Raw genomic sequence first — 13,724 nt, 5'->3', positions numbered from 1 at the left:
TAGATCTTAAAAAGCAAAATTTAAGGGAAATAGGTAAATGAAAGAATAAAAAATAAGAAAACAGAAGTCCACCTTAAGTTAGTGTGATAGGAGAAACCAATGAGACCATCAGACAAGAGCGTGGCAAGTTCTCTTGAATCACTAAGTAAAGAGAGAGCTGCAGGCATCTGCCTCATGCTTTTACTTTGAGGAGGATTGACACTGTTGTGAAAGTGGATAGGAAAGGAACTTACTCAGAGGGAAATTAAATTTACAAGGTCCATCTCAATATATATATATTGAAAGTTACAAAGTTTTAACGTGGGAGAATACAGTGTCAACGGAAAGTCAGGTGGAGGTGGACAGAATCCAGACCAACACCTTACTATACAGAGAAATAAAAAGTGAGGATTGATTATACACACACACTCCTCTCTAATTTGATAGACTGACAAAAGATCTGAACTATTGTTAAGTAGGATTATGTGCTTCTGAAATTATGATGGCTCCTTTACAAGCATTTAGCTACCCTTAGAATTTGTTTATTCTCAAAATACAAATATTTATCACACACCAGATACTTCTAACAGGTGCAGGAAACAGAAAGATAAACATCTTTCCAGGAGTTAAGAGCCACACTCTGGAAATCTAAGCATCAAAGGGACACAGTCATGCCCACACACCTTGTGAAGCAAACACAGGAGAAAAATTAAGCACTGGTGGTACTGATTTATACCAACTCTGTGTGAAATGAGCTTTAAGGAAATCTATGAAGACTCTATCTACTCTGCAAAACAAAGCCAATGACCATACAAAGGAGAAAAGTCTTGTCTTTTTCATAAAGATTGGGGGTTGATGGAGGGGGGTGCACACATCATCTATTACTTCTATCTTCTCTTTGAATTTCAAATGCAAAGAATGTGCCAAAGGCTACTGGAAACAAGTCTTGCTGGTTGTTGGTGGCCAGAAGGGAAAGAGCATCAAAGAAAAATCATCTCAATCTGAACACTTACACTGCTATTAATTGAGCTTAGCAGTCAGATAAGGCACTAACACCATATAACAATCTGCAAGTACAAAAACGTGTCTAATAACCCCACGTGAGTACACCTTAGGGCTGTCACCTCCATCGCAATCCTAGTTAACTACAAACCCTTACAAATCTAGGGTCTTTCATCTGAATGTGAATCCTTTCAATGTAAATTTCAGCATGGAAGATTTGGAGACTGATAAAATGTTCCAGGATGGCCAGTCTATTCAGAGATGTCAAGGTGATGTTTAGATTTGTCTGCTAGGTGTATATAAAAAAGAACAAAAGCATGTGATATCAGATCAAAGAAACATAAAAGAGAAGACAGGAAGTGCCCAGCAGTCTCCATGGAAACCACAAAGCATGCTAGACCCCGATTTGAATGTGACATGGAACTGATATCCCTGCAACCTGATCTCTGAAGCTACAAAAGGAAATGGCCTCAGCAGTAATAAAACTGCTTCAGAAGTTCTAATAATTTTCCTTAAACAAATCAAAGTCTGTGTTGGAATTTAGGAAAAATATAGGATTAAATACGAATTCCCGTAAGTGACTTAAAAATTTGTCCTTGGAAATAACTGATGACTAAATAAAACTATTGCTGCTAGTATGTTAACTTTGTAATCCCCACCACCCCACATTTAAAGTATGCATAAACAAGGATGTTGGGATAACCTGTAGAACCATCATCTCAACACAAGGCCCTATATTTAGCAAAAAGGAAATGTTTTACTGTAAAATAGTTTCACTCAAAAAAAGAAAGGTGCTGGCTTAGGTTTTGCTATGTGACCCAAGGTGACCTAGAATTCTAGATGCTCCTCCCTTACTTAGACTCTTCGGGTTGGGAATACAGGGTCATGCCAACGTATGACCACACACTTTTTCTTTAAGAAACATACTTAAAAATGGAAAATTAAAGCTGGGCATGATGGAACACATCTGTAATCCCAGCTAATTTGGGAGAAGTTAGTGGGAGAATTTCTAGTTCAAAATTAAATCTCTGGGCCTATAGCATGGCTCAGAGTATAAAAGGCACTTGACCCACAAGCCTGAGTTCACTCTAATGAAAGGATAGAAGCCATCCTCTCTCATTATCACTACCTATGTACTCTGTTGCTTACACACACATTGCACATACAAACACAGAAACTCAAGGTGGGAAAGATGGGTAATAGCACGTAACCCCACAAGCTGACAACCTCAGTTGGTTCACCAGAGAATGTGTAAAGGTGAAAGGACAGAACTAAAATCCCAGAATTGTCCAATGTCCTTCATAGTCACACTGGAATATGTACCACCGCCCCTTAATGGCGATCATTTAAAAAAAAAAAAAAAAAAAAAAAACTTATCTCAAACAAATAAATCACAAGATAAGAGACAAGAACTCTGTCTAGGCTCTGTTTCCTCCTGCAGAGGAAAAGGTCATGCAAATACTACTGCACTGCCTCTGAGAACATCTTGGCCTGGGTTGGAAATAAAGATTGATTGATAGCAGAAGCATTCTAGTGGTCCTTTGCCTGGTATGGATATACGTTATAGGCTAGCTACTGTGGTTCAAGACTGTCCAGTGGGGCCTGTCCAGCTTGTTGCAGCCCCCTGACCTTGTCAGGCTATAATTTTACGTTGCTGGTGAAGATAGCCATGGATATGGAGAGCATCCTACTTGAACTACAGCTAATTTTCTAAACCATGGAATTGTGTAAATTCTGAAGCTCCCCATGGGAAAGAATGTTTTACTACAACTTGATTTCATCTTGTCGCATAAACCCTCCAGCCTCAAATGCTTATCCGGTGACTGAAGTGAGCATAGAAGCCTTTAGCCTCTTCCAACCCTCTATGGAAGCCAGTCAGGGAATTGACTGTCAGGCCTTCTTAAAGGATCAGCCTGAGGTGCCCTGAGGCCCAGTTAACGATGGTGGTCAGTACCACACACCAACCAGGACAGTTTAAATGTTTGATGAGTCCATCTTTGGCCCTCACTCACTTTAGAGGGCCCCTTGGGTCAGCAGTTCTTGACTTACAGCTCTCAACCCCTTTGGGGGTTGCATAACAGATTTGCATCACTATATATATATTTACATTTCAAACAGTATCAACATTGCAGTTATGAAGTAGCAATGCAATAATTTTGTGATTTTGTGATTGAGGGGTCACCACAACATGAGGAATCCCAGCATTAGGAAGGTTCAGAACCATTGGGTAAGGTGATAACAGTGGAGGTAGAACCTAAGAAGGGTGGAGTAAGAGAAACATCCTTAAAGATGCAGAACACTGAGAGAACAATTAAAATTCCACCCAAGCTCAGAGAACCTGCAAAGAGGCGGCAGCCCTTCCCATTACTTCCCAATCATGGCCCCAAGGGGGAAAAAAAAAAGAGAGTAAGGGAAAACATTCACCCAGGCATAACTACTAATGCCATAGTGCGTTACAAACTGCATTCACCATACATCTTATTAATTGCTGTGAACAGAGGCCATGGCAGGGCAATTTTTTTTCTGTGTCTGTTGGCTGGAAGTTGTGTGAGAAAGGATTTCTCTGCTAACAGTCCTAATTGTGCTAGAACTTGCTTTGTAGACCAGGCTGACCTTGAATTCACAGAGATCCACCTGCCCAAATGTGCACACTGCCATGACTTGGCTAATGGGGACAATTCCTATAAAAACACAATTTCAGAGGCTTAGTCCATTATCATCATGTCAGCAGGCATGGCAAGACATGGTCCTGGAGAGGGGGTGGGGGAGATTGGGCCTGGCATTGACTTTTGAACCCCAAAGCCCTTACCCAATGAATGACTTACTATCTCCAACATGGTTACACCTTCTAATTCTATCAAAGGGTTCCGTTCTCCAGTGACTAAGCATTGAAATATATGAATGAGCCTTTCCCTTAACAGAAGCCAGAGCTGCACCTTAACACTGCCTATGCAGAACAAAGTAGGCAACCAGTTTTGAGAAAGACACATATGGGCTCAAGACTGCTTTAATGGATTGGAGTAATGGAAAAGACTTCCATAACCCAAAACAAAACAAAGACAGATCCAGTTGTAAGAAATCATCTGTCATGCAGTTAAAAATTCTAAGACAGGGCTGGGCAGTGGTGGCACACGCCTTTAATCCCAGCACTCGGGAGACAGAGCCAGAACTCTTTGTGAGTTCAAGGACAGCCTGGTCTACAGAGCGAGATCCAGGACAGGCACAAAGCTACACAGAGAAACCTGGTCTCGAAAAAAAAAACAAACAAACAAACAAACAAATTCTAAGACAGAATGGGAGAGAAATGGTTTCATTTCACCTGTGAGGCTATTTGTTTGAACTGTTTCAAGCTGCCAAAGTATGAGCTAGGCTATACTACTACAAGATAGGAAACTGGAGGTGTGTTGACAACACAGAACTGAGGTCTGAATAAAGATGCCCAGGGAAAACCTAGCTATGGAATCGAAGTAAGCCACACGGTAAATCCTCCAGGTAGATAACAAAGCATACACACTCCACTGCAGAAACAAACCAAGAGCTCACCTGCTCTATACTATGCACCTAAGACACACTAGGGCCCTTGCTTTCAACTTGTGAACATGTTCTCTAAGAAAAGATTTAAGCCTGAGGTTAATTAAGCCACACACTGCAATGATACACACCCAACTCCCAAAGCAGGAACAGTATGGAACTGACTATGAGGCAGCCTACACCTTTATCCTTGCCCTCTAGCCACAAACATGTTCAGGCCACTGTTGAAAAATGAAGACAAAGTCACAACATTACACAGACCTGCCTTAGAGCACCACTAAGACCAGCTGGGAGAACTGTTCTCTGGGGTCTGAGACCTCAGGAGCCTTCTCTTGCCCATAAAGATTTAAAAAAAAAAAAAAAAAAAAACTAATAGCGGAGGATTCCACCAGGGCTTTCAGATACCCATGTATTTTGCATGAATAAAGCTGAAAGTTCTTCCCTTTTTGTCTGTTAGTTTATGAGAAAAAAAAAAACATTTGTTACATAAAAATTGGAAGAGGGGAGTGTGTGTGTGTGTGTGTGTGTGTGTGTGTGTGTGTGTGTGTGTGTGTGTGAGAGAGATTTGAGGGACCACGACAGAACACTGAGGTGCTCAGTGAGCGAAGGTGGAATTCACCCATGGCTCAGTTCCTAAGACAATGGCTATCCTTTGCCTTTCCCCTCCTCTCTCCCAGAAGAGAAGTATCTTCAAGAATAGAGCCTATGGGGGATGGAGAGATGGCTCAGTGGTAAAGAGCACTGGCTGTTCTTCCAGAGAACCCACATGGCAGCACACAAGTGTCTGTAACTCTAGTTCCAGGGCATCTGACACCCACATTCAGGCCAGACACCAATATATATTTAAAAAAAAAAAAAAAATTAGAGCCTATATTTGACACATGATTTGAAAAGTTACATGGTAATTTGAATGCTAGGTTGCATCTTATTAATGCAGCTGTAAAGTATGAGTAATAAAATTATAGATGTTTCCAGAGATTTAAGTGGTTTTATTAATTTGTACCATATCGTCTTGTCAATGAAAATCCTCTTTTACACATAGTTTTATAACTTCTAAGACAAACATTTCTAATACTCATATGATTTACTACTTATAAGCCAAACATGTTAATGTTGAAATATTATTTCTCATGAAACTAAATGAAAATCTGATATTTGGGCTATGATATTATACACTTGTTGGGTAACTTCACAGAAGAAATGCATACTTTTTTGGCTAAGAGAGTATAGAATCAGGATATACTACTATCTGTCTGTATATAAGAACTAAAAGCCCACAGAAGAGGTGAAATGTGTGTACACATTTGAAGTATGGGTATACACTTGGCATAGCTGTCCACTCAACACTGGATGAAGGCTTGTCTTTTGTTTTTTTCCACTGCATGTCAAGCCAACTGGCACCCAAGCTCCTGGGTATTCTAGTGTCTCTGCCTCCATACCAGCAATGGTATTACAGATGTTTGCTACTACACTCAGCTTTGCTGTGGATATTGCTCTGTGTAAATAAAGTTCTGATTGGCCAGTGGCCAGGCAGGAAGTATAGGCGGGACAAGAGAGAAGAGAATTCTGGGAAGTAGAAGGCTGGGAGGAGACACTGCCAGCTGCCTCCAGGAGAAGCAACATGTAAAGACACTGGTAAGCCATGAGCCATGTGGCAAAGTATAGATGAACAGAAATGGGCTAATTTAAGATAGAAGAAGCAGATAACAAGAAGCCTGCCACGGCCATACAGTTTCTAAACAATGTAAGTTTCTGTGTGCTTACTTGGTTAGGTCTGAGAGACTGTGGGACTGGCGGGTGAGAGAGATTTGTCCTGACTCTGGGCCAGGCAGGAAAACTCCAACTACACAGCTTCTATATGTACCCTGAGGATCTGAACTCACTCCAGAACTATCTATCCAGTCTCAGCTTATTTATTTTAAAGAAAAGAAATTTCCAGGATACAACAGAGATGGAATCAAGGCTTGATAACAAATGATAGGCCAAAAGTATGGTTACTAGATGTTTTAAGAGGTGTTTATGATTGCTTGTTCCTTGAATCACTTGGGTATAAAAAGGCTGTGAAAAATAAATTCAGGGCTGCTGCGGTATTGACTCAAGAGCCCTCCCAAACCTATCCATTGTCTATATATTTTCTTTCATGTCTCTTTTTCCTAGCTGTTTTTCCCCCTCAGTTCTCACTCCCTATCTAGGACTGTTTGAAAGGTCAGGCAGAACCCCACAAAAGTGAAATGTCTTTTAAAATAACAAGGCTGGAAAAGGTAAACTCTCGATGAGGTAAAAGGCAATTTCCAGCACACTAATAACATACGTGTGTTCAAGTTTCCAAGAGAGGAGGGAATTTAAAAATAACTTTTAAAATAAGGGTAAAACAAAGACAAATTGAAGTGATAAAAGCATGTAAGACACACGCGCACGCGCGCGCACACACACACACACACACTTTTATGAAATAATGGCATCTATTTTGTAGAAGCAGTGATATCTGAGACTAAATAGTAACTAAATAGTCCACCAACAAGAAAACATAAGACAAATTATGTCTCCAAGTTTGAGCCAACACTGACTACTAAGAGAAATGACAGCAGATTCTTTTTCAAGAATTATGCAACTAGTAGACAGAAACAATGTCACTGGTATGCTGCTGGAGACTCACTTTTAACATGGCTATACAGAGCAAAAATGACTCTCAAATAAGGAAGTGCTGCTATTCATAGCATATGCACAACTTCCACAAAATAACTTTTTAAATAAGGGTAAAACAAAGAATAATAGTTCATCTATAATATCACCAGCAATTAGAAATACTAAAAATTATTCCACTAAAGGAAAATAATACACAGGCATTTAGATCTAGGAAAGAAAAACATACATAAGTAATGCCAACCAGGTAGATAAATTGAAGTGCTAAATACACAGGGCAGGGTTGAGTATACCTTTAAAACCAGCACTGGGGAGACAGAGGCAGGTGGGTCTCTTGATTTCCAAGACAGCCCAGTCTATGTAGTGAGTTCCAGGACAGCCAGGACTACATAATAGAGACACTGTGTCAAAAAAAAAAAAACAAGGGGATAGGGGTAAGGAGTCGGGGGGGGGGGGGAAGCTGCATACACAAAAGAAGTACTAAGTACATCAATATTTATTTCCACAATGATCTTACCAAAGATATCACATTTCTGTTTTTTACCTGTTTTTGCTAATGAATGAAACATACTTAAGTCACTATAGCCCTAAAATCTTAAGCCAGTGTAGAATTTATCCGTTTGTAAAATACTCTTCACATTTCTAAGAGAATTTAGAATATCCTGGTTAGCTAAAGCACAGTATTTCCTTTGTAGATGGCCTACACTGGCATTATTCTATCTTATCTTGTTACTTAGAAACTTTGACGGGTTGGGGATTTAGCTCAGTGGTAGAGCACTTGCCTAGCAAGCGCAAGGCCCTGGGTTCGGTCCTCAGCTCTGGCACCACCCCCCCAAAAGCAAAATAAAAAGAATATGTAAATACCAAAATTTTAAAAAAGGAAAAAAGAAAGAAAGTTTGGCAATTGTTTTGAAAAGCACATTAGCATATACCAAAAGACATGATTTACTATGGAAGACTATCTTACGGTCAGTGATTTGGACATTATAAACTAGGGCCTCTACCCCAAACTGAAAAGATGATCCATACATCAGCCTTCATATATGGCAAGTATCTAATCCACTTCCCTTCTTCATTTGGAAGACACTGCTCAAACAAGCAGAAAACTCTAGCAGGCCAGCTCTGTCTTCTATGAAAAGCAACTTCTATGGTTATTCCAGGATAGAAGAAATATTTGGAGCTTTAATCTGTAACCCACTCCCCATAGAGGAAAGTTCTAAGGAATTTGAAATGAGAAAAATAAGAGTTATAAAGAGCTATGGATTCTAACTATTTTCTGTCTTCTAAATATGTCAGGAACAAACATAGCAGAAGTATATTGAGCAAATACAGTTAAACATGATTTCCAGAAGAGAGTACTTTGTGAGCACAATCACATTTTAACCGAGAGAATTTTTTAAAGCATGTTAGAAGTATCATCACAACAAAAAAAGTGATTTCCTTGGGTGGAAAGTCAGCCCAGACAAGACCAGAACATGAGGTGCCTTCGTTGCATATAGAGTCTAGTATGATAATCTCAGCAGCATGGCCTCACAGTCCTTTACTTTCTCCTTCCAGCTAACAGACACAAAGCAACTAAGACCATATGCACAGCACGAGTAGCTAAATGGTCAAAGAATAGCTATCAATTACCAGTTCAGATTTCCTAGCAATGGGGTTGACTTCAGTTACAGAAATGGTGACCCTGGACTTTTAGGATTGAGTCTTTTTTCCCACTGGTTGTAAATATCAAATACAATGTTATACACACATTCTTCCTACTATCTATTAAGAATGGCAGAGAGAAGCAACATTGGCTGCAGTCCACCCAATCCATGTAATCTGCAGCGTAGAACAAACCACATTAGATACTTACTCTGGGCTTGATACTTCATCTTCAGAAATACACACCCCATTTTTGTATTGGAAAAATAAAATGCACATGAGGTGATATATACGCATTAAGATTAATCCTTAGCACCACAGTGAATACTACACTGAGCAATCTGCAGAAATTCCATTTCCAAGTGCTTTTAAATATACAATGTTCAAGTTCAACCCACTAAATAGGGAACATGAACAAAGCAAAGGAGTTCTTCAAATTGTAAAACAATTAAAAATATGCTACTTATGTCATACCTCTTGGCAACATTGCCAAGCCACACATGGTCCTAACAAGACTACTGATTCAAGTCTATAAACCTGCAGCTCTAAGGAAATAAGGACATTTCACACCAGCATCAAAAAATATTATTGGAGCTGCATAGCTAGCTGAACAGTAAGAGCATGTACTACTCTTCAGGAGGACACAAATTTGATTCACAGGACCAACATCATATGGCCTTGAGCTCCAGAGGGACCCAACAACCCTCGCTTCTGCAGGCACCTCCACTCATGTGCAGATACCAACACAGCAACACATGTGTATACATTAATAGAAATTTTTAAAATTTAAAAGGTGTGAAAACTCACCATCACCTGTCCAACCATAAGCCACACCCATAACTACGTTTACTAGCAGTTTGACTGCTAGCTCAAAAGATGCTGCAATGAGTGAATGCTACTTTCCCCTCGTATTTTCTTTACCTCCAATGAAATCTTTTGCTTTAATTAAAAAAAAAAATTTTTATATGCATGACTATTTATTTCTCCTGAATGTAAGACAGTCACCACATACAAATCAGATCCCCTAGAAGTGGACTCACAGGTGGTTGTGAACTACCATATCGGTGCTGGGAATCAAACCCAGGTCCTCTGCAAGAGCAACAAGTGTTCTTTACTAATGAGCACCTCTCTAGCACCCTACACAAAATGCTTAAATTTAGTAAGAAAGATACTTGACACAACAACAGAAAAGATGATCAGTGGTGGTTAAATTTTAGCACCAACAAGCTGTTTCCTTGTTCTATCGTCCTATAAATTCAGATTAAATGACTGCTTTTCCCTCAGCTGCCCAACCACATAATGTATAAAAAAGTCATCCAGGGATTGAGACCTCCTGGCACTGGAGCTGGTCAGTCACACTTGCAGTTAGTTAGCACATGCTGGCTTATATAACCAGAGACTCATATAGGAGGAACAGATAATGTCACACATTACAATGTATTTACTCAAGAGACCGCTTTTTCTCCCCAGTACAGTAATGGGCTCATCATTGATACCTGCACTGAGTCTCTTATGTTCTTGCTCACTATAATAAAAAATCAAATAGATTAATTAAGACAGTGGTGAGAAATGAGAGGCAATGACAGAAGTCCAAGAGACCATATGCTGTTAGAAATTAGGGAAGGCAAACTAAGAATCTGAGCTATGCATCTCAACTCTCCAAAACTATTAAGTATAATATAAACACATGGCTAACTTCCTTTCCCTTAATTTTTCAGTGTATCTGGTTAGAGATAAACATCTCAATGGATTCCAAAGGGTAATTATAATGTAAGATGAAATCAGCCAGGAAGCTCAAACCAAGGGAATCTTTCCTTTTAATAATAAAGTCATAAAGATAATAATACATGAAACAAGGTGAATATCAGCAAGGAGATTTTGAAAGACCCAGATAGAACCGTTATGTAGTATAATTGCCACAAATCTCGAAACAGCTTTGGTCCTTATTGAACTATATTAAGTAATGTAAGTAAATCATTTAGAAATGATAGTGTTATGTGTGAAGAACTGATTCTACAGTTTGGTTAAAAGTAGACATATTAAGATTATACACAGTAAATTCTAGTTTCATATGACAAAAAACAGTATCTTTCAATAATACCACATTAAGTCTATAATATTGGGGGGATCTGTCTTCACAACTGGCAAAGCCAAATCTAACATATATTTCAGAACATCTATAAGAAGAAACATGACTGTTTAGGCATCAAAATGGTTGACTCTGATCAATTGTTACAGCAGGCCATAAGATTATTACTACTCCTCTTTAGAAAGTCTCAGTTCTGACTCTTCTGTGAAAATCAGGAGATTGTGAGTAGACTCACACTTGTTCCCATGTTAGCAACCAAATTTGCAGTCCCTGTTTCATTATGAATTCACTAATACTTTTAGCCTTGGGTACTAACCTTTTCCTCGACGGCCCTTCTTCAAAATCTGAAGAACTAACATCGTTGCTAGTAGAGGACACTTGGGATGCATCATCCTTCTCATTCTCTGACTGCTCTGATGCTGGTCCTAATGCCTTAGACTGGTCATGACCAAGGAGCCCTACAGGTGAGAAAAGGGACAAACACTTAGATACATTATAGTAGGAGCCGCATTTTTCCAGTCAACCCTGTGTAACAGCAGCCAAGGACAGAAGAAAACTTACAAGCACATACAAACCCTTTGGAGGGGTAAAGAAGAATTGAGCCTCATTCTATAAGGGAGTCGAAGGCCTAACAGCAAACAAGAGAAGGAAATCCAAAATGTGGGTGTGGGGGAGAAGAGGCACAGGAAAGAGATGGTGCTAGTACATAGACGGGGTCTCAATATGCAGCCCAGTCTGGCCTGAATGAATGATCCTCTTACCTCAGCCTCTTAAATGCTAGGATTAAAAAAAAAAAAAAAAAAAAAAACCTGACTAAATAAAGTACATTTTTAATCATCTCCTGTGCCTGAAGGATTAGAAAGAAATGACAATTATCATGAAATCCAACTAGCTTTTTTAAAAATAAGTAGCAATTAGTAAATTTAACTGGCATAACAACCGATCAATTCCAGTACCACGTAGAAATATCATTACCTCATAACCACATCTTAGAGTCAAACTGGAAATTCTAATGCAGCCATTACTTTAGCTGGTAGAGAAATGGGTAGGATACTCAATCATTGGGGCTATACAAACTATATTTCAAAAGCCATTAGAAATGTGACTGGGGCCAGAGTCCAGTTCAATTCCTTAATGAGAGAGAGGGATTTATGAATAAAATGAGAGACTCCTCCCCTGAAAAAGGTAGTACATGTAAGTGTATCTGGCTAAATTCATCAGGAAAAAGTGAAAGGAAGAAGATTAAGTTTTCTGCTGTGTTCACAGGGACAAAACACAACACAAATGTTCCTATGTTTACTAGCACTACACATGAAGAAACTTGACACATCCAGGGAAAAGGCAGTGCATCCAGGCAAGGAGAACAGTAAAGAATAAAATTACCTACCAACACAAAAAGATGGAATAGGAAATTATTTAAACTTAGTAATGGAAAGAAACCAAGGGAAGTGCTGCAAGGTGAAGACAGGTAAGAAATGATGGTTTTCTGTCCTCTGAATTCTGCCACTTCAGACCCATGTGAGAAGGTGAAGCTACTAGATTGCAGCTTTACTCCTGTCTTCCAGGAACTCAAGGCAGATAGACACAGGAAGAATTGCAGCCTTTTCAATTTGAATTTGTTCCAGATTGGCATAAGTCTCCTCCTACTAATTCTCCTCCCAGGTGATGCAAAGTTAGTTGAAGTCCATGTCTACTGTCAATTAATGGAAGACCTATTGCTCCTGAGCCATAAATAAGCTGAGGTAAACCTATATAAGAACCCAGGCAATTGACCATTGTCAATATTTCAATTTTTTTTCAGTAGATCTATCAAGAGACTTGCAAACAAACTTCTAAGAATAAGGTACAAGGATAGATATAAACAAAATAAACAAAAAAACAAACAAACAAAAAACCACCAAACCCCCAATTAGAATAGGAAAGGGTAGGGGGGTGAAAGTACACATCTAAAAGTATTCAAAGGACCCCTCCCCAACAATAAATACTAGGGACTGCATGAGGAAATTGTATGAGATGTACTTTGGACTTTTGGCATATATTATGCATTCAGTGTGAGACAAGAGCCATTAAAGGGAGTAGAAATAGGGACTCCATTATCAACTGGCATTATCAAACTAGCACCTTAGGGCATTTCAAGTTCTTCCCATTCCAAGTCCCACAATGAGGACTAGAGAGCATCATAGTTAGTGTTTGAATCAGACCTTTTATGAAGGAAAACTGACTTTATCCTGTACATGATCATGTTTTGAATTTGAGTACTCCCATCTTGTATAAAAGTTATTCAGAAAATTACACTTACTTTTAGTTTCCTATATGCTTTGATAAAGCACCCCTCATTCACTTCCGTTCTCTTTTTCACATCTCTGCATTTAATTCCTAATGTTTTAGACAAAATCATAGAGCCTGTCTGATCTAGGAGAGCTGAATCAGCAAAATAAACTATAATGCCAAAGGGCAGAATGGCCATCATGGCTAATGCCTGCTTCCTTTTCTTCTGAGTGCCTAGCACAGTCCTATCAATGTTATCAATTATTATTATTTTTAGTCGAAAATAAATAACGCAACAGCATCCCCTCCCATGCACACACCCCATTTTTAATCTTTTCTACACCCCCCCATTTTACTGCTAACACAAACATATGTTGGAGACAGGCGGTTAAACACAGAGGGAAAACTCAACGGCCCCAACTAAGATCCAGCCAGCCTCTGTGCATTTGTTCTCTGCCATTAATATTCAGTAGGTTGAACTTAAATTAAACCAGTCTATTGTCTTTCACAAAAGCAATAAATATGAGCTGAAAATTCAGAATCACTGGCATAAAGACAGCTTGGGGGC

General features: G+C 39.2%; 1 protein-coding gene across 4 annotated transcripts in view; it reads right to left on the bottom strand.

Moving 5' to 3' along the window:
* Jarid2 (jumonji and AT-rich interaction domain containing 2) overlaps positions 1 to 13,724 on the bottom strand; it is a 185,647-nt gene that overhangs the window by 60,826 nt on the left and 111,097 nt on the right. For 3 of the 4 annotated variants that reach the window (XM_036187509.1, XM_036187508.1, XM_036187510.1), the window contains one exon: positions 11,205 to 11,346. The exons of the other annotated variant lie outside the window; for it this stretch is intronic. In XM_036187509.1, the coding sequence (XP_036043402.1) occupies positions 11,205 to 11,346 (142 nt within the window). The remainder of the gene's footprint in view (positions 1 to 11,204; positions 11,347 to 13,724) is intronic. 4 annotated transcript variants of the gene reach the window in all.

The sequence above is a fragment of the Onychomys torridus genome, chromosome 5 (genome assembly GCF_903995425.1).
Source record: "Onychomys torridus chromosome 5, mOncTor1.1, whole genome shotgun sequence".
Taxonomy (NCBI): domain Eukaryota; kingdom Metazoa; phylum Chordata; class Mammalia; order Rodentia; family Cricetidae; genus Onychomys; species Onychomys torridus.
Note: the sequence above shows the minus strand (reverse complement) of the source record. Positions and strands in the feature narration are given on the sequence as shown.